The following is a 20,732-nucleotide window of genomic DNA, read 5'->3' on the forward strand; positions in this document are numbered from 1 at the left end:
AATCTTCTCATAGTAAAATAATGTGATGTGATGTGATTATGGATTTTTTTATTTTTTTATTTTGAATTTGACCTAAGAGATTTCAGAGTCATTTATTTCAGGAAGGCTGCCCTTTAAGCCAGATCTTACACTTCTTAAAAGGTCGTAGGGTTCTAAATATCATGGTAACTTATGAAGCATGGCTTCCTGAGAGGTCTGACAGCTGCCTTCATCAGAACAAAGCAAGGTCCTGTTCAAACAAGTGCTTGGCCATGGAGGCTATAGACTGTGTTCTTACAGGGAATTTCACACTATCGTCCTCTTTGGCTGCTGGTGCTGCATACATAAAATAATGTAAAGGTTACCCCAGCTGGCTCCTAAAGCCTGTGTACATCAACATATGTGAGGAACAGCACAGACATTTACCATCATCCTGTCACTGGCTGGTTCAATTTCTGACATTAGTGAGAGAGCTGAGCGCATTATAATGTGGTACTTCACTAACTGCATCTGGTGTGAGATTTATGCAAGAGAAAGATAAATATATTTGACCATAGTTAGGTGTAATTACAGATACATTGAACCCAACACAGACACCAGAGCCAGATGAGACTGCAGCTACCACACCCGTTGCCTGAGCTCAGCACTCCCAAGCAGTGCACAGCTGAGATGACTTCAATCACATTCATCTCCACAATGCTTTATTATATAACAGGAAGACTGTTTGTTTTATATCTGTTCATTAGGTTTCCCAGATAAAAGGACAAACTTCCTTGTCTCTTTTTCTTCCTCATCCTCTCATAGCACATGGAGGGCAGAAGGGTGCAGCCCTGTGGTCCAGATGGATCTCTGACACCTGCATTTTGTGTCCTTTCAATTTTTTTATTTTCATTTTTTATTTTTTGTTAATAAGAAAGGGCTTTTTATGTAACTTCTATGCAATTGTTTGTCATTCTTACAATGTTGCTTCTTCACTCTTTTCTTGTGAATTTTCATGCACTGTTAGACATAAATCACTTTATTTTATAGCACAGCACTCATTTTTAAAAAGTACAGGTGATACTTGAGCTGTTCTGATTACAATGTTTACTTTCTAGGAATATTTATGGGAGAGGGGAATGTATATGTTTGCTGCTAAATTTCAAGTCTATTGTACAGTGGCAACCTGAAGTCCGTCTGAACACAGATTAGGTATTATTTGGCCAAGCGTTATTGTACATTGTATAGGTGAACTAACAAACCATTCTGATTACAAATTTGTCTTACAAAACATTGATTCCCTTCTGTTTATTGAGCAACAATATGGCTTTAGCCCAAGGATCAGGTGATAAATAAAATGAATTAAAGCCATTGCTCCTGGCCCTGGGCTGGTTTGTTACAGTACACAATACACTCAGGCTCCATGAGCTCATTCATGTTGGTTGACCCTTCCATGACCACAGTCGTTTTCCTCTGGGAGCCATTCCCAGAGTGTGAGGAGGAGACTTGCTCGGCACTCTGGGCAGTCAGGGCAAAGATCATAGTTGGAGGTTTATAACCAGATAGATGGAAGTTTTATTGATGTTTAATGAAGACTTCTGGTAGTAAGAGAAATGCTGAGATCTGTAGGCAGCCCGACTTTCAATAACTTTGCCACTTTTGAGTCATTGTTAATACCATCCCACTCAGCGGTTATTCCTAGGCCTACTCTCTCTTCCCAGCACTTTTTTTTTTTTTTCTCATATTCTTTTAATTCCCTTTAACCCTGATGACAATTACCTCCCCCCACCTCAGCCCCTCTCTTTTTCATCTTTCCTGGCAAGCTCCATCCAGCTCTGTTATCTTTGTCAGCTTCTTAAACCCTTCTGCTTTCCATGGCAGTTTTCAAAGACTGGAGATCCTTGAGCAGTCTCCTGTGAGGTTTTAGCAGCCATTTCCTGCTCCTAGTTTCTGTGTTGTCAAGAGACTGCAGTTTGCTTTCCTCTTTAATGCCATTTCTGAGCAAATTTTCAGTGTCGTGCTACACCATGAGTGATCAAAGTCTTTCCTACTGCAAGCTTTGATCAAGAAGTAAAAGTCTTCTCGCAAAGCATCAGTCCCTTCCTGCTCGCTGCACAAGGTGGGTCAGCAAGTACCAAGGGCAATATGGAGGTTGTGGAAATGTTTGCATGAGTAAGACTGGCAGGGGTTGCATGTTCATTTCCCAAATATTTTCCAATTTACTGCACCAGCAAGGTGAATTTCTGTGTGCTCTGAGCCTGTTTTTCACCACGTTGAATTCCTGGTGCTTGCTGTTGCCAACCCCATTCTCACCAGTTCAGGCTGCCAGGGAATGCTCATATGACAAATGCGAGCTGAGAGTTATCTCGAGATCTAATCTATCTACCTTTGTCTCTAATCTCAATATATAAACATGAATATATTTGCTATGTATACACACACACATATATATCTTTTCCTCCTTGGCAGAACTTGAACTCTGAGTGGGCTGGTGTCTGTCTGCTGCATAGAGTGATGGAAGAACACGACTTTTGCCCTTGTTGAAAATGAAAATAATTGAGGGTTGGCTCAGTCAAATGCCACAGAGAGATGTGCCAGGGGCAGCACTATTGCGGGTGAGCAGCTGCCATGAGTATCCTTGAGGCAGATGTGTGGCTGTCTGTCTGGGTAGCTGTCTGTCTGGATTGGTACAGTCTACTGTGCATGCTGTGAGGGGGGGGGTCTCACCAAGGAGGCTAAGTAGCTGAAACAACTGACTTCTGGTGGCAAAGCATTAACGAGATGCCAGCCTTGCATGACAGATGGGATACCACACACCTGCCACAGGAGGTGGAAACATGCCTGGGCCCCACATGGTGCTCGCAAGGCAGCTGCTCTTGGCAGGTGGGGCAAGGCAGAAATGCTTACCTTTTTCTTGAATGCTGACTGAAGTTGCAGAATAGGATACAACTGGAAAAAACATTAGTGATCAAGGGGATGAAAACGGTGCTGTGTTCATAGGTAGAGACTTGAGGATCATCTAAGCAGGTGGGGTCACTAGCTGGTAAGAGTTAACAGCATCCAAATTCCTGACTGGTTTATGATGTCCTTTGCTTTCTCTTAGTTTTGCTTGATCTACCCTGATTAAGTGACCATAACATCTGCTGATTGAAACTTCCTGGAAAACCTCAGTACTGCATTATTTAATATCTTCACCAACATCTCTGTAACAGGTGGTTTCCCAAATGTTACCACTACTTCCAAAGCCATTAATTTTTAATTTTTTTTTTAAATGAGGGAAGTTAAAAACACCCTTCTCAACAACAACAAAAAAGTTCTGCTTTTGATTAACAAGGAAAAAAGTTTAAATTTTAAAGATCACTTTATATTATTAACTGACTTAATTATCAGAAGGGATGGTTGAATGAGCAGACAATTAAAATAAGGAGAAGCTCAGAAGGAAAAGTTCATCAGTGCATTAGGCAGACAATGGGAGAAAGTAAAACCATTTCAAGTACCATTTGAAGGAAGCCATTTGGGAAAGAAATAGGATTAATTAAGTTTTGAACCAGTTAATTTTGTTATCCAAAAATATTTCACAGATTAACCACTATAACATATTTATGCATGAGCTAATGTCTGAGCTCCTTCAGCAATGGGGTGAATTTCTGGTCCAGATGAAGGTACATTAAAGCATGAGGCTCCAGACTTTCCAGAATCCATGGTGTATTCTGCAGCCAAGATCAGGATGGGGCCTTGAGATACCCACAACAGAGACGTCTAAACTGAGGCATAGCGTTTTGCTATACTGGTTACGGGTCAGGGTGTGAGCTGAGTCCTGCTAAATTCGATGAGAGGCAGTGGCTCTGTGGCCTCTCATACAGAATGTATCCCATTCTATGATCCTTAGGCTCCATCATCTCCTTCATTTCCCTTGCTTCCTTTTTTTTTTTCCTTTTTTTTTTTTTTTTCCCCTTTTTTCCCTGTTTCCCTTGAGAATGTCTAAAAACTTCTCCTTCCATAGATTTGTCTCCCTGAGGTTTTTGCCTGTAGGCCTGATCCTGAGCTCACAGTGGCTGAGACCTCATAAATAATTCTGCATTCCAGACCTTAGTATGGGTTCCATCAAAGTACATGTAGCATTGTTGTGCAGGGCCCTGCTTTGTAAAAATGGGTTCAGTGGGTTCAGTAATTCAATTAAATCAATACGTATAAGAAGGGGGAAAACAAACCAAAAAAAGATTTGCCCAGTTGGACAGGGCTTTTGTTTGTGCCATAGTTTCTTCAAGGTGTGGGTGATGAATCATGACAAATTACTTTTCAGAGCTTTGCAGTCCATTCACTAATGAATTAATTTTACCAGGCACCAGCCATGATCCTCCCAGGGATGCTGCTGCTGCAGCCATTCAGCCACAGCGAGCAGCATTTTGCTGTCAGTGCTGAGCACTTCTTTTCACAGTGAAGCCCCTGAGTTCACCTAGGCTCCCCTGGGAATAGGCCCTGTGCTGAGACTTCTCCATGCAGGAACGAAGACAGCGTGTAACAGCGATGCCTGTCTGCTGTATGTCCCCCCAGATAAGATACCAACAGCCCAGATCAACCCTGTAGTCTGCACCAACTGACACCTCATCAAATTAACCATCTCTGTGTGCTACAGAGGTTGGGACAGGGACACCTATTCCATTCAAAGGTGTGATGGTCCCTGGGGAGTGGACCAGTGGCCCTGTCTTCTGCAAGGGGACAAGCTCAGAAAAAGAATGTGACATAAAGTGTGCAATGTTAGGCAACCCATGGAAGGCGAAGACATTTATCCTACCCCTCCAGTTGCTGAGCTTAGGTGAGACATGCCAGATATATGATGTGGGGAAAAACATGTCCTATGGGTGCTTGAAAGTAATTTTGCATAGGTGGTATTTAAGACTCTTAACTTGCAGCTTGTTAATAATGATCTTTGAAGGGAACCCTATAAACTGTCTCCCAGTTCTTGATGAGATGGAATAATTTATTACTTCAATTTCTCTGATTAATGTAAAATGTGTTTCTGTGTTTCAAATTTAGGTTTTACTTTAATATTTAAACTTCCCCATGAGTGGAGCTGCAGAAGGGCAGAGTGATTGAGTGCCCTCCCCTCCGAACTGCCGTGGCGTGTTCCCAAATCAGAGTGAGCTCTGCTAGAAAAGCTGATCTGCAATAAAAGCCATTGCTCACCAGCAAACCCAGGTTATTTCAGAACCCTGCCCTCTAAAAGGCAGGAACCTTGGTGCCAACCTGCCAGTAACGGTCAGGTTACCACAGCTCTGTTCATTCATGCCAGTGAAAATTATTATTTTCTTAATTTTAACCTGTGATACAAGTTGGAAGTTCTCAAGAATGTCTTCCTCAAAAGAGCTGAAAAAAAGCCCAAAGCTTATGCTCTTCAGGGCAAATCACATTGCAGGGCTTTTTCTTAAGAAACAAATCAATTTTAAATAGGCTTTTTGCTATTTTTTTATATCATTGTTTTTCCAGAGACAAAGTCAGAAAACAACATGGTGTTTTTTCTGGATCTTACACCATGTAGGAAATTGAACTCTGAGATTCATTGTAGCTGTTCCTGAGCTGGTAAAACTTGTTACATTGCAGAGCAACTGAAGGATCCACCTGTTTTGTCTTGACCACTCAGCTTGCCCCTCTCTGGATCAAGAAGACATAGGAGAAATGCAATATTGGTACAGTGAAATGGAAGCTAAGCAATAATGTAATGTAGCAGTGCTGGGATGGAGAGCCCTTAAATAGCTGCGCTGATAAAAATCAGAGCCCAGACAAAAAGGAGACTGTTTTAGAGAGAATTATTTATTAGAAGATAGGAGGTTGTTACATATAGATTCTGTCCTGCAAAAGTGTCCTGGTCAAGGATATGTCAAGGAGACATTTAAACCTGTTAGAGCTGGCTCTGGTCTCCATTCAGAGATACTCAAGACACAGCAGAGCTCTGCCAGACCTGGCTCTCACACTGGTGCTCAGCTGGGGAGAGGCCTGGTGTATCATAGCATCCCTGAGCTCATTACACCGTCTTTATCCCACTGGAAAACCTGGCCTATGGGCTGGAAACCAGTGGTGGGGACACCAGACAGTGCTGCAGAAGGGGCACCATTCTTCCCTGGACTAACTTGGAGATAATTTCCCCAAGCAGAGAATTGTCTTCCGTCATGCCAGTGATGAACATGGCTGAGCAAGTGGCTACAGAGATAAAACCATGCTATGAGGTAGCATGAAGTACATTAAAACAACAACAAAAACAAAATTTAAAAAAAAAAGCTCTCTTTGATACAGAGAAGAACTCTTGCCACCCTCCCTCACCCCCAAACCAGACAAAGCAGGCAATGTCCAAGCCCTATGCAGAGATGTCAGAGAAAGCAGTTCTGATAGGCAGATGACAAAAAGGCAGCAATTGTGCCTTATAATAGTTATGCTCCTAGCAGTTTTCTTCCCAGTTTTATGGGTGACCCATTTCCTTTCGTGTTGGCAGGTAGTAATTGTCAGCCTTTTGTAAAGTCTGAGCACAGACCCAGTGGTGGCTCTAGGCCCTTTGCCTGGTGAAGCCCAGGAGAATCAGAAAGCCACTGTGCCAGTTTTACACCTTCTGAGCCAAATCAGGCCCATGGTATGCTGCACAGAGTGTGGGCAGCATTGGTGGAGAGGCAGGAACAAAAGAAATGGCAGATGAAAGGCATCAGCCATCATACTGGCAATAACAGAAGGGCCTGAGACCAAGCCTTCTGCAGACAGTTGGTGGTGGCTCACAGACAGTACAAGGCTTGGTTTCATACCTTCCCCTGGGCTTTGTCTTTATTCCAGGCATGTATCCCATTGCACTTGGATAGGTACATGTGGCAGAGCAAAGTGGGCTGACCAGTGGCTGTAAGTTTTTTTTTCATAGGCAGCTATCCATACCGATGTTTTCCCAACATCTTGCAGGCTCCTAAATGAGGCTCTGACCCAAAAGTCCTCTGTCTAATGGTCTAATCTATGTGTGCTGAAGGAGACCAACAGATATTCTGGAGTCTGTCTCCTAAATCTGGTCCACTGTTGAAGCCGCAATCCTGTCTGCCCATGAGGCTTTGCTGACTGGGCCAGAATATCACCTTCACTATCTGCAAAGTGCAGATATTTTATTATATTTCTCCTTTTTAAATCCCAGTCCATGGCTCCAGAGACTACATGTAAAACTCTGGGCATAATCTCTCCCTTTTTCCATAGTGCACATTAGCTTCTGTGTGCTATCAGGACACTATCAAGGGTATTTGCTTTCAGTCACAATATTCTGAAGGAAAAACTATAGTTGTAACAGCTTTGTCAAAAATGTAACACAATTGACAGAAACAGTGGTTTATGGCTCATCTATCCACCATATCTCTCTTCTCATCTTTAACCCAAGGATTTGCTAGTCTGATATATTAGAAACCCCTGAAACTAAGGTCTCGGCAGTGAATGCTCGCAGCTGATGCCAATGTCAATACAAAAGATGGGTCAGACTACAGACCTCAGAAGGGACAATGTGTGAGATGGGCATTTTTCTCTCACTGCAGATGACCTTCAAGGTTGGAGATACTGGGGATAGGGATTAACAAGGCTGCAGCTATAAAGCAGCAGATCTCCTGTTATCTTTTAGGATAGTAAACATTTGGCATTGAACAATGTATCTAACTAGCTTTGGCACAAATATGCCTACTTTTAATCAGGTTTGATGTCCCTAAGGCACTCGGACTCCTTTTTTTTGGAACATGCACCCCAATGAGTCTGATGTTATTAATTGGGAGGGTTAAGAAAAATGTTCCATGAGGACAAAGCACACTTAGTTGAAGAGAACAGATGCTCCAGACCCACTGACATCAAAACTCTTGGAGCAATCACAGGCCATATCTTCAATTTTTAATAACTTTAATGGAACTGGTTGTGCTTCCCTACTTTTTTCATGCTTCAGCAAAGGGTGTGCTGAGGACCCTGACGTCCTCTGAAGGCCACTATGATGGTGGTGTTTGGTGGGTGCTGGAACCACTGCTCCCATATAGGACCTTAGCAAGCTGAAGCTCTTTGCCTACTGTTTGCCACAAAACAACAAATTTTGGGGTTTGATGTGAAACATAATCTCTTTTTCTTCTCTCACAGCCCTGACATTCATAGAAAACAATTGTTCTAGCTTGGTCAATTCCAGTTTGGTCAAGAGAGGATGAGACTGACCACCAGACAGTAGAATACCTGTTTTTAATGTCAGGCTGACAATTATAGGTAGCTTTTTGTCTCCGTTACCATTATTCCCATCCAGAACTGCTTCTTCAGCCACTCATGATAAGAACCTGTTCCTCCTAGGCCTTATTGAAACACCTTGATGAATGAAGTTCACCTGTCAGAGCTGTCTGAATGTTCTAGAAGAGGTCTCTTTGATATTTTTGGAGAGGAAAGTTAGGAGAGAGGGACATTTTCTCTCCAGAATGTGCACAAAGGCAGGAGGTATGGTAGCCCATTTCCTCAAGTCAAGACAAAGCTGGCCCCTGAGATGAACTTGCAGTGGTACTCTGCAAGCTCTGAGCATCCTCCAGGTGCCACACTGGCATGAGCAATGCTTGCTTGACTTACCAGATATCGCTGAGTCCCCCCTGTACAGAGGGCTCTGGAAAGGTGAGCTGCGAGGTAGTGCTATGCAGCTGCACTGGGGAAGCCTAGCAAGGAGAACAGACACAGAGAAGCTGGAGAAGCTCCAAGCAGAGGAGTGCAATTCACTGGGGCTCCAACAGCGCACAGCAGAGGGGCCCTTACCTAGACTTTGTGGCTCTTAATGGTCACTGTGTTTTGAGTATCTCAGCTGGGCACGTAAGACCAGTTCTAACAATATTCAAAAAGAAGAATATGTCCTCAATTGTATAGTGAATGGCATTACAAGGGGATAACCTGTTACATAGAAACATTTTGAACATTAATTACAATATCTTTTATAATTTTGTAATTTAACTGCCAACCTTTTTCCTTGAAATTAATCACTGATGTACATCATATAATCAAACAAGCTTTTTTAAAAAGTACATCTTAATATAAATAGTTTATTCAGTGCATGGTTGTGTATACAACAAATAATAAACAACTCTTTCGTACAAGGCAGAAAGCTGCCTGTACAGAACTATGTCAGTTTTGGAGCACAGAATCCAACGATGATTAATGCACAAAATCTTACACATCATGCAACTCTATGCCAATATTCCAACTTTCTCCCATGCAACAGACATGATGACCTAAATGGAAACCTAACTACATTTTTTAAACAATTGTTTCCAATAGCATGTATAAGTATATGTTGTTTAGGGGTAACCTGTCCTAACGCTTCCTCCTACACAATATTCACGTGCCCGTTACAGTGAAAGAAGGACTTTTACAAATAAGACGTTTCTTATAAAAAAATTAAGTCACCTTAATTCCACAGTTTCTGTCTTTAGAAAAGAAGCCACAACAATAGTTTAACATGACACACAAAATGGAATTAAGAGAAATCTACACTGGAGGATAATTTAATCCCTTTCTGTTAACTTTCACTTGGGATAACAAAACAACTCAAGTCCTACAGACTGGGGTTAGCACAAGAACTTTACCAGAAACTACAAATCTATAAAAATTTATATTTCATTGTGTTTAAAACCACAAGAACACTGTTTGCTTGAGCCTGAGACACCAACTCTCAGTTCCAACCCTGAATTTTTAATTTTTTTTAAAGACACAGCTTTAAAGACCCATTGGAGTTCAGAAATCAAAAAGTTGCGCTATTCCAAATTAAATGATATATTTTTTATCAAGCCTTAGATATAAAACGGTAAGCCAAGGAAACAACAGAGTTTACATATTTGTTTTTTGTTTGCCCCTATAAAACATATAAGCATTAAAATTTCCTTTGAAGAGCAAAAGTGGTCTTTTTCTTAGTTGGAAAGCAAATTCTTATCAGCAGTGAATGTTGTGAAATGTTTTTGTTTCGTATTCCACAAAGCATAGGAGAGAGAGAGAAGGGGGGGAGAGGGGAAGAGAGAAAGGAGAGAGAGAGAGAGAAAGGACATTTCTTGGACATTTCTTCTTCAAGATTTATTCCACAGTTATGTTTGCTGGCTATCCAAGTGCCTTGTGATATGCACAAGCATATTCTACATTATTGGGGTATATCCTTTGACAACCAGTAGATCTAATGGCTGATAAACGAGTGACCTATGCAAGTTCGGTGGCTTGTCCTGGGCAATTGAACGTTTGGATGAAAGACTGCTAGTAAGAATTCAACTGCATCCAGAGGTAAGGTTCTGTTTAGAGAGCACTTGGCTTGCCTTAACCTGGCTACGTTGACTCGTTTTGACTCATGGATTTACCCCCATTTAGCACTCCTGAAACACTTCTGCTCTTTGTTGGGGTCCCACTTCCAGATCTTGAGAACTCTGTGAGATCGTGGAGAGAAGGCTCTTTGTACATGGCCACTGCAAAGCAAAAGAGAGACAGCACATCAGCACACTTTACAGTCCCTTGGTACACTGTCCAGCTGTGAAAATCTGGATTTTTCGTTCAGCAATTAGCAATATAAGAAGTGACTTGAAGAAACACAGCAAGGAGACCACTTGGATTTCAAACACTGCCTTAGAAATTCCAAGCTCCTTTTCAAGGGGATGGCATTTTAGGGAGGAAAAACCATAACTCCCTCTCCCTCCCAGTTAAACCACCCACCTACACTCTGCACTTACAAAACTCTGCACTTACAAAACCCTGCAAGATAGATGTGAGCTGATATAAATCAGCATTTCCTTACTAATAGTGAAATAGCACTACCAAGAGCTGCTATTTGAAATGTTACTTGTATATAGTTCAGGCATGTGGGTGTGAAAGTAGATTTTCAGTCTTCTGTTTTCTTTGTGTTCACACACGTAAGTGAGGATCAAACTCAACATCAGTTGCATAAAACCTGTTCCTAAATGTAGACTGCCAAGCTAGTCCAGCATTCACCCAGGACTACACACCTTTGAAATATCCTCTCTGACTTCAAAATAATACTGCCTTGAAAAGTTACTTAACAGTACAACCCAGAACTAGAGAGCTTCATTCCTTCTGAAGGAGAAGCATATGGAAGCTAGTTCTTCTGGAGAAAAGGAAGCATCTTCATATATCAACTGAGATCTCTCTCTTTGCATTGACCAAAGATATAGCCAAGTCTGAGCACCACACTGATTCAGATGCTTCAGTTAACTGGGATGACTCCATGTCCTGGCTTTTAATACACAGCAGGATACATACGCCACATGCATTATTACCTTTAATGTCACATATTGATGCCACATTAATTACGGTTAAATAAGAACCATGCATTACAGATTTATCCCAAGCAAAAATAGACAAACACTCTGTAAGATAAAGCCGATTGGCAAGCTATACAGCAAGTCACTAAAGGCCTGTGAGCAGATGTTTGGGACTTTCCAGGTAAAGTCTTCATTACCTATAAGGGAGGCACTGGTCTTTGGGCACAAAGAAACTAATATATATATATTTGGTTAAATGAGAGAAAGGCAGAGGTAATATAGAGAAACATTAAAAAAAAAAAAAAAAAAAAAAGCCAACTCTAGCTCTGGTTACACTGAGTATGTTAGCAGAATGTTATACTCTTGTTAAATAGTTAGCTGTATCCTTCAAATACTTATGCACAGGAATTAAACATCTCTGACACAATATAAAGTCAGTTCAGAAAGATTTTTGGGAGCAAACCCAAACAATTACCTTTTAATGGTTTTGGAAGAAAATGTGCTGCAGGTTTGTTTTTCTTCACGTGGTTTCCTTTCATTATTTCTCCTTCCTTGTTAAGACCCAAATACCAACCTCGTCCAGATTGTTGTTGTCTATAGATCATTGAAGAATATGTTACATAGTAGTTTTCAAATACTGATTCTTTGAACTTGCATTCAGGTGTAAAATGTTCCTGTAAGAAAATAAAAGATCAATATGTGCAATGCTGAATCTCCCATCAGTTAATGCAAAAGCATCCAATATTCATTGCTTTTCTGACAGTTAAAAGACCTACCTCTCACCGTCTGCTATCCAATTTGGAATGCTCGCCCTAAAAGTACTAACAAAAGAGTAACACAATTTGAAATCCATGAAATGACACTGTGAGCAGCTCGAAGTAGCATAATAAAATCTTTTTGAGCAATGAGTAAAAAGTCTAAGTGAAAAATTATTGATTGATGCAACTAATGGCTATCAGGCAGACACAGCCCTGATGTCAGCCCCACAGGACCAGCTGCGGTCCAGCCTTGCAGATGAGAAGCGAGGCCACGTAATGCCTTTGTGCATTAACTGCTGGCCTTAAATGTTTAGGAAAAAAGTGCAATAAAAATTCAAAGCTGTGATGCAGTGAGTAAATGGTCTTTTACTAGCCCAGCAATATTAAGTTAGCTTATAACAGCTGCCTCTTTCCCTTAATCTATGCTCTTTCTCTGCCCAGTGTATCATCTGCTGAAAGCCCAGCTGTCAGAGACCCGCTGCAGACATCAGCTTCTGATCTGGGACTGGCAAGAGTTAACTGGTATTGCAGATGAAAGCATACAGGATCAAGCATTAGTCTTCATGATGAATTACACTGCTGCTTTCAAGGAGATGGTATTGAGCTAATAGTTAAAATAAAGAGCAGCAAACCAGGAGAAAGCCTTGTTCTTCATGCCAGTGGTGTGACTGGCTTTCATTGTACAATGGTCTTAACTCAGCTGACATCTTTTGGCACGGTTACCCAGGTTCAGAATGGGTCCAAGACCAAAATGCTAGTCCTTATAGAACTATTCAGCTGTTTCCCAAGGTCTCTATGCAAGATTGTGCTTGCATAATGATTGTAATTTTGAATTAAAAAAAAAAAAAAAAGGAAACTAAGTGTCTCAGGAGCTCAAGATGTTCTTATTTAATTTCTGAATATTCCTATATGAGAATAAAGATGGTATTTAAAAACTAAACAAAACAACACAACACAACAAATACTGTACATTTTCTGCACATCTTTTCCCATTTTGTCTTCTCATAGGAGAAAGAAAAAACCTCCCATCCTCTGATTGGCATTTGCTTCAACAAAGAATGTGAAGTAAGAAATTTTCTTCCTTTTTCCTTCAAAGTAATTGGCTGTTATTTAGTTAATTGACGACTGGTTTCAATCGCTGTCAAACAGAGACAGAAACTATATGTTTGCCACATTTCTAAATAAAAGCCTTCTCTCACTGTACCCTGCCCAGTGCTAGCCATGTTAACAAAGACTATTGCCAGTGTATCATCCAATTAGCAGCAAAATAGAAAACTACAGTGCTCCCGATGGATGATTATGGTTTATGTACAGTAATTTGGAGCTCTTTCAGTTACAAAAGGCCTGCTTGTGTGCAGTGACAGAGGGTCAGATTGCAAATAGAACCACGTTTACTCCAGCTCTCTTAGGAAGAAAATTAACCTCAGTATGAGCAGCAGGAGCCAAGAGTCCCTTGAAGCAGAGTGAAGAAACAGAAATAAAGACACTAAAAAACTCTTTCATCCCTGATTTTCCCCTTGGCTGCAAGGCTTGCAATAACATGCCATGGTGGAACTCACTGCGAATGAGCTTGCAGCAGTGCCCGCATACAGCCAGACACTGCCTGCTGGTGCCCACCAAGCTGAGAGTCAGGCCCTGCAAGCATCATGGACAGCCGTCCTCTCCCTGCCTCAACCCGCGATTCAGTGTCATGACCACAGTGGTTATTTGTCGTGGGGCACAGAAATAAAGACGCTTCTCAATAACATGTTCAGCGACTGAGTCACATTTCCTCTGTTTTTTCAGCATTGCAGCACATCACCTTCATTCATCTGACTGACTGGGCATGACATCATGGGCTTTCATCTTGACTGCTATCTCCTTAATTTCTAGCCTATGGCTGTAGCTTCAAGAAGATGCTGCACGGTGGGAAAGGCTTCCTCTGTGCCAAATAAATGGTGATCCCAAACGAGCTGTTTACAGAAGCTGAAGTGCTTTGCTTGCACCTGAATACTAAGCAGCTGCATACCTTTTGAAGGTGCTTGCTCCTACCCATCATCTGCCTTTAGTTTATACAACGTGTCTTTACCACTCATTTAAACAAAAACAAAACAAAACAAAACAAAAACAAACAAACAAACAAAATCACACAACAAAACAAACAAACAAACAAAAAAGAGTGGGGAAGGGGAACTGCAGACAGAAGCTTTTATTAAGGAATGCTAGCAGATATGCTCCTAATTTGAGGGTATTACAATTAAAGCATATTGTTCTGAGATTGCCAACCTGATTGGGTATGGACCAGGCTTCTATTCCCACACTTGTTTAAAATACAGTGCAGAGCAGCAAGTACAAAATGGCCATTATGTTGTCTTTGCTAGCAAATTCTTTGATAGTGCACTGAGAAAGCACGAAGTGAAGTTGGGAAATCTTAAAGAGAGCTTTAATTCTCGAGAGAATAAAAACTGATGTTTTCCAGCTTATATAATGAATGATATGCAAAATTATAAATATAAATAATGGTTGAATTCTAAGGCCACAAGCAGGTATCAGCAGATGTAAGTACATAGCGATAATATCATCCCTGGTTTTTCCTGTCTTCCAGTTGTCCTGAAGGGAAGTCCATCTTTGCAGTGAAAATAATTTGAATGAGTTCTGAGGTGTCAAATGTTATGAATACATAGTTATACAAAACAGACGAGAAAGTAAGCATTTGTGTGAAATAGTATTTCAGTCACAGCTTACTTCAGCAGTCAGGGATGACGGCGCCTGCATGACAGTAAATTGCACTCATCCAAGCCCCTCGCACATTCACCCTTAACAACGAATGAATGAATAAATGAATAAATGAAAGTTAAAGAAAGTGCTGGATTCACTGTAGTCATGACTCAGCCATGCTTAAGGAAGCAGGAGGATGAAATGTCAGAAGCTGCTTCTTGGTTTTGAGCTGATCAGCTGAACAACTGAAATGTTTCTGCATGAGTAGATCTGCAGCTGCATTAGATATATGAAAATAATTAAAAAGGGGAATAATTTGGTGTATGATAATATAGTAAAAAAGGCATTGTAGCATATATTTAGAGTGACTGTATTTCCAGGCAGCTGACAAAATTATATCCAAAATAATCTGGTCTCTTCCTTACAAATACTGAGGTATAGGCCTACCGATGCCGAAAGCTAAACTACCGTAAAAGCAAACCTGGCATTCTTCCTGCTCTAATTGTGCAAAAGCCATGCTTCAAGCCAAACACCATCCAGATTATCAGCCATCACACCCATCTACACTAGGACTGAATATTAGTTATTATGGCCCCCATATGATTGTAATGCAGGAATTCAGACTCCCCACAGACAGAAAATGGGAAATCTGCTTTAAAGAAAGGTATACAGTGTCTGCAAAACTCTGTCATATTATAGAAACCTCTCATCAAGATGGCTGCAGGCACAGTGTACAAAAGGAGGGCAAAGATGCTTACTCTCTGCTATTTATTGCATAACATATTTACATCATGGATAACCTTGGCAGGGGACATGACCAAATACTTTACAGAGCAGTAAGTTTAAGTCTTTAGGTCAATACTGTTTGTTAAATTTCTTTATATCACTACAAGATGAATGTTTTGCAGCTTCCAACAGCAGTTGACCAGAACAATCAGAAATATTCACTAAGATAGATTTAGTGTTAGAGGCATGAAAAAAAAAAACAACACCACAAACAATCAAAAACCACACACACAAAAAGCTCCAAAAAGATGAACAAAGAAGCAACAAAAGAGAAATTAACTTCGAAAACAATTTGGAAGAAGTATTGGGTACATGGGAAACCTGGAAAATGTTCTTACATATTGAGCATACATTCTTTGTAATCAATGATTTTGCTTATTGTGTTTATTGTTTATTTCCTCTACCTAGTGAATTTTTTTTCTTCTTTTTTTTTTTTTTTTTCCTCCATATCTTGATTTCTTTCAGGACTATAATGTAGCCCAAGATTCCATTCTATAATCATGAATTTTTGAAGGAGCCTCTTTAAGGCTCCAGAGTAGTGATTTTCTGCACCAGTGAGCCTGCCTTTTTATATTAACAGAGATTGATTTTCTCCATCTTGGCATGTGAAGTTCCAGGGTGTATCCTTTGGATCATCACCCTGTATTGTGCAGTGATATCAACTGTACAAGATGAGATCACTTCAACTTTTAGGCTATCAGAAATAACAGCTTTTAGGCCACCACCGTGAGAAATACCAGTTTCTTTTCTGAAGATACTGGTATTTTGTGAAGCCTCCAAAATCCATTGGCAATAGTGACTGAAACTTATAATTAGCTTGAAATAATTTATTCTGGATCAGATAATACAGTTCCCACAGATAGAATACAATGCCCCAACACTGTCTATTTTGCTTAAATTTACCTATTTACCTGTTGTGAGGAATCCGTGTGCTTTGGGTGGGAGCAACTCACAATATATAAATAAGTACTGGTCCTCCAGAACTATGATTAAAAAGTCTGTCTAACAATGCAGTTGTAATTTGTGGAACAGTATAATTCCCCTTGAGTTCTCTGCAAGCTGAAGGCATGTGTACTGGCACTGTGACCATCCAGGAAAGAAAGTTAAATTCAAAATTATGTAGAAAGGGTATAGTAAATTCTTTCATTAGGAAACCTACTTGCTGGCAAGAGAGAGAGGAAGGCACAATTTTCCTAGGAGGTCATCCCAACCAAGTTCATAGCATGGAATTGTCTGGGATATGATCTTGAGGTCTCTTCCAACCTAGATAATTCTGTGATTCTGTGTGATTGCAATAAGCAGGAATTTATGAAGTGAAGCACAAATACTCAGTGGTGTGTAAATTTACTTAGGACAAAGCTTCCAGAAAGAGTAAAATGGAGCCCAAGGAATCAGCAGGATATCTAGCATCTCCAGAGTGGGATTTCAGGTTGTCACTAGGTATTCACTGAATCTATGAGAAAAGCATTGCAAAGATCCTGTAATTATTCCCTTGACACTGTTCCTTTGAACAGAAAATCAAATGCACAAACTTAGTGAAGAATGTACACAGTGAACTGAAGTAGAAAACATACTAATCACAAACACAGAGATTTGCAGGTTTGAGTTTTGTTCATTACTTTTTTACTAGTCTCATCAGTGATTCAGTTGTGAAAATTTGTCCAGGTCATTGTTGCCCAGATTTTTAAGTGGCATTTAGGCACATCAATAAATACCTATTTAAAGTTTGGTGCATCACCACTCAGCACGGTCTGCCCATGCAAGGAATGTACTGCCTGATGACCCCAGGGAAAAGCCTCAATGACTGTAAAGAGTGCTGAAATTTAATTGAGACAGGAACGATGCATGATCATGGTATGGTTCCCCTGCCTTTTGGTGATGCTCCACTTCCACAGCTGTGTTGATTAACCAAAGCACTCCTTAACTGGGGCAAGAGAACTAATGCGTGATACATACAGAAAGATGACACTCTTCTGAATACTGCAGAGGAAATGAATCTCATTAAAGGAAGTCTACAGTGTCATTTAAATGTTCTGCAAGATGCCCAGGAGAATGCCTCACAGATGTCAAGCACAGGTCCCATTCCTAATCCAGTTCACAAAGTTATAAGACAATTTACATGGTACGAATAACAGAGAAGTTTTACTTTGTCCCTGTATGCTTTTCTGCATCAGTGCTGAGCTGTGCTGAATGTGTGTACCCCTAATGATCCTGGATGTGTGGTACAGGGAAACCTCTACAATTTCCCGAATGCTCTATAAATATTTTAAAATCTTCTAATGCTCGCATCTACTTTTTTTTTTTTTTTTTTTTTTAGTTTCTTTGGCTTTAGGGCACCAGACTTTTCAGTCCTAGTTGAAAAACTTCGTCATATTTAGTTTTGATTGCTTCACACACACAAAAGCCCTATTACTGCTTCAAAACCTATTTTAAAAAGTCTCTATATAAGTTTGCATTTAAACCTTTAAACCTCTTCAGAAAGAGAACTCCATTGGCATAAGCATGGGTTGGGGTTTAAAAAGAATAGTATCTATATATAGTAGAATAACTTTCTCAATGTATAGCCAAAGGCCGTATTGCATGATAAAGCCCATGATTTGCACAAGACTACCCTTCCATGCTTGGCCAAGGACTGGTGACCACCATTATATCTTCTGGGTGAGGTAATCCCCAGTAACTAAAAAATGTAGTATCCTGCATTTTTTTCCCTGTACATCCACACTCTGATCTCATATTCTTCTCTAGGTATGTGCCACTGATCATCTCTGGACTGCAAGCATGCTGGACCTTGAATCCAATCTGCTGCAGCTTCTCATGATTCCCCTCCCAAGTGACTGAGTCAAGCAGATGAACTAAAGTTTCCCAGCTGACCAAAGCACCACGAGCTACCCTCTGAGCATGTCAGCTGAAGAGCAAGAGCTGCACCAGTGTTACTGAAAATAGGGATGTTGGAAAAGATGTGCTCTCTGAAAACATGGTGGAAAAGATACTGCATGCTCAACCTGGACAAAAAATCAAGGTATCTTACATCATCAAAGACAGCTGAAGCAAGTGACTATACATAGTGCACAGGTAGCTGTATATAATGGATGGAGACACACAGCCTACTGAGGCTGGTGGTTCATTGCAGCAGACTTGAGATGGTGCCAATGGGTGAATCCTGCTCACATTCAAAGCCGGAGCAGAACTCCCTTTCCCTCTCAATAGGCTCAAGATTTTCCCCAGAGTACCTAGTCCTTCTCATCATTCTCCTAAGCTCATTATCTTCATTTCCTGCAATAGCGGCTTCCACAGGTGAAGTCAGCAGCACAGAAAATGTATTAAAAATGGGTCTATTGTTGTTTTTTTTATCATAAGCAAACTTTTTTCTTTTTTTTTTTTTTTAAATAGCTTTCTTCTCTCAGCTTTTAATTTTGGAAAACAGCACATAAAAGTACTCAGTGTGCCTCTTCTGTGCCGTTCATTACCTCACATTTCTCTATCATGTCTCTGCTTATTCATCTCTTGTCTTAACTAAGCGGACCTAATCTTTTTAAATCTCTCCTCATATGAAAGGTTCTCTGTGCCTCTAATCATTTTCATTACCCTTCACTGAATCCTTTCAATTTTTTTTTTCCAGGACTGAAACACAACATTTAAAAAGAGGCTGTACCACTGAGTTGTATAACAGAGGTAAGATATTTTCAGTCAGTTGTCTTATGACAAAGTAAAATGGTCTTTGCTGTTCAGCCTCACCATTGTGCATTTGTACAAAAGTTCTCTATCTTTTAAGTTGTGTCTCTGATAAACACAGTTCAATTTTATGGTATTTCTGACATTTTGATCCACCAGTGTACCCGAGTTTAAAAATTAAAGAAATAGTGATAGAAGCAAAAGGCAGATAGGACAGCTTTTTTTTTTCTTTTTTTCTAGACAGAAATAGAGCTGAAAGCCCCAAAGATGCTAAGCAACCTATTCTGTAGCACAGACATTATTATTACACAGATAACCTGCCAGCCATTGCAATCAGATTTCTAGCAGTTATAATTGACATCAAATTCTGGTATTGTCAAATCTCTCTGACACAGCTGTTGTGCAGAATGTCCTCAGCTTAAGTGTGTCATGCACTACTTAAAAAAAAAAAAAAGTCCAAGTTTAAAAATGCCTTTTAAAGTACTGGGACCATCTTCTGTTTCCACTTAAAGACAGCCCTGCATCCCACTTGTTTTAATGGCCAAGCCCTGAGCCTGCTGCCATTCGTCAAAGTTGGCCAGTGACCTGAACTGCAGAAGGTGAGCACTCAGAGAAGGCTGAACCTCAGGAGACAGCACAACTGCCTTGTTTTGAGTCAGCTGCTTGTGGTTTGTTCTTCTGAGCTGCTAATTGCCTGCCTGTTCTCTCCTTTTGGGTTTTATCACTTCCTCATGAGGACACGGGGCCAGAGAAACTGTGCAAGGGTACTGTCTTCCACACAGCAGCAACAAGCTGCAGCGAGATGCAGCAAGGAAGAGCCTCTCCATCAGGCCGATGACATAGCATGAGGAGACATCGCTCTGTCACAGCCCAGCCATCTGCAAGTTGGCAAGAGCAGCTGAGAAAGAAAATGTGTTCCTGTCCCAGTAGTCCTTTTACCAAATTACTCTCGTATTCATCTACACGATCGCTGCCACTGGGGGAATCCTGTACTGCTGCTGCTGGGCCTGCGGAGAACAGGGCAGCAGCCAAGGGTTAATTTGCTCCTAGAACAAGGTGACTTGGCTAGCATTTGTTAAAATACCACCTGGGAGCATGGGGCAGGAAGGGCAGCATGATCTTTTGGCTGCCATATTGACTGCCTGAGCCATACCATCCCAAAACACTGGTTTCAGTTACACAGGCTGTGAGGGGCTGCAGGGTACAACGACCCTGGGGTGAGGCTCAGCAGGCAGCAGCAGCCACACTGGGGTACCTGTGACTTCAGCAGGACGGAAGGTCAGCAAAGCTGGAGCACTGCACCACCAGACACCCCCTTGGCACTCACATCCTTGATGGGCTCTTTGGAATTAGCAGCCTAATTAGAAGAGTGTGGGATTTACTGCTCTAGTCTAGATACAGGACATCAACGGCCCTGGGGTAAGGAGATGGAAGAGATCTCCTTCAGACCGTCACTCATAAATGCATGCAGATTTATCTGAAAGTGCTGAAGAAACAATAATCTAATCAGTGTTTGCAGCAGGCTCTAAATCTGTTTGTTTAATTACAAGCTGGGACATGACCCTTTTAGCAGTGGATGCTCCTTGAATTC

General features: G+C 40.9%; 1 protein-coding gene and 1 long non-coding RNA gene across 5 annotated transcripts in view; one reads left to right on the forward strand and one right to left on the reverse strand.

Annotated features, from left to right (window-relative positions):
* Positions 1 to 19,484, forward strand: part of LOC137863506 (uncharacterized) — a 64,086-nt gene extending 44,602 nt beyond the window's left edge. Inside the window, exons 3-4 of the long non-coding RNA XR_011100926.1 lie at positions 18,215 to 18,488; positions 19,089 to 19,484. This is a non-coding gene — a long non-coding RNA (uncharacterized lncRNA). The remainder of the gene's footprint in view (positions 1 to 18,214; positions 18,489 to 19,088) is intronic.
* FGF13 (fibroblast growth factor 13) overlaps positions 5,749 to 20,732 on the reverse strand; it is a 233,279-nt gene continuing 218,295 nt past the window's right edge. For all 4 annotated transcript variants that reach the window (XM_068696665.1, XM_068696663.1, XM_068696664.1 and 1 more), the window contains 2 exons: positions 11,704 to 11,902; positions 5,749 to 10,418 (listed from right to left, as the gene is read on the reverse strand). In XM_068696665.1, coding sequence (XP_068552766.1) covers positions 10,282 to 10,418; positions 11,704 to 11,902 — 336 coding nt within the window. In that variant the 3' untranslated portion in view covers positions 5,749 to 10,281. The remainder of the gene's footprint in view (positions 10,419 to 11,703; positions 11,903 to 20,732) is intronic.

Source organism: Anas acuta, chromosome 13, assembly GCF_963932015.1.
Source record: "Anas acuta chromosome 13, bAnaAcu1.1, whole genome shotgun sequence".
Classification (NCBI taxonomy): Eukaryota; Metazoa; Chordata; class Aves; order Anseriformes; family Anatidae; genus Anas; species Anas acuta.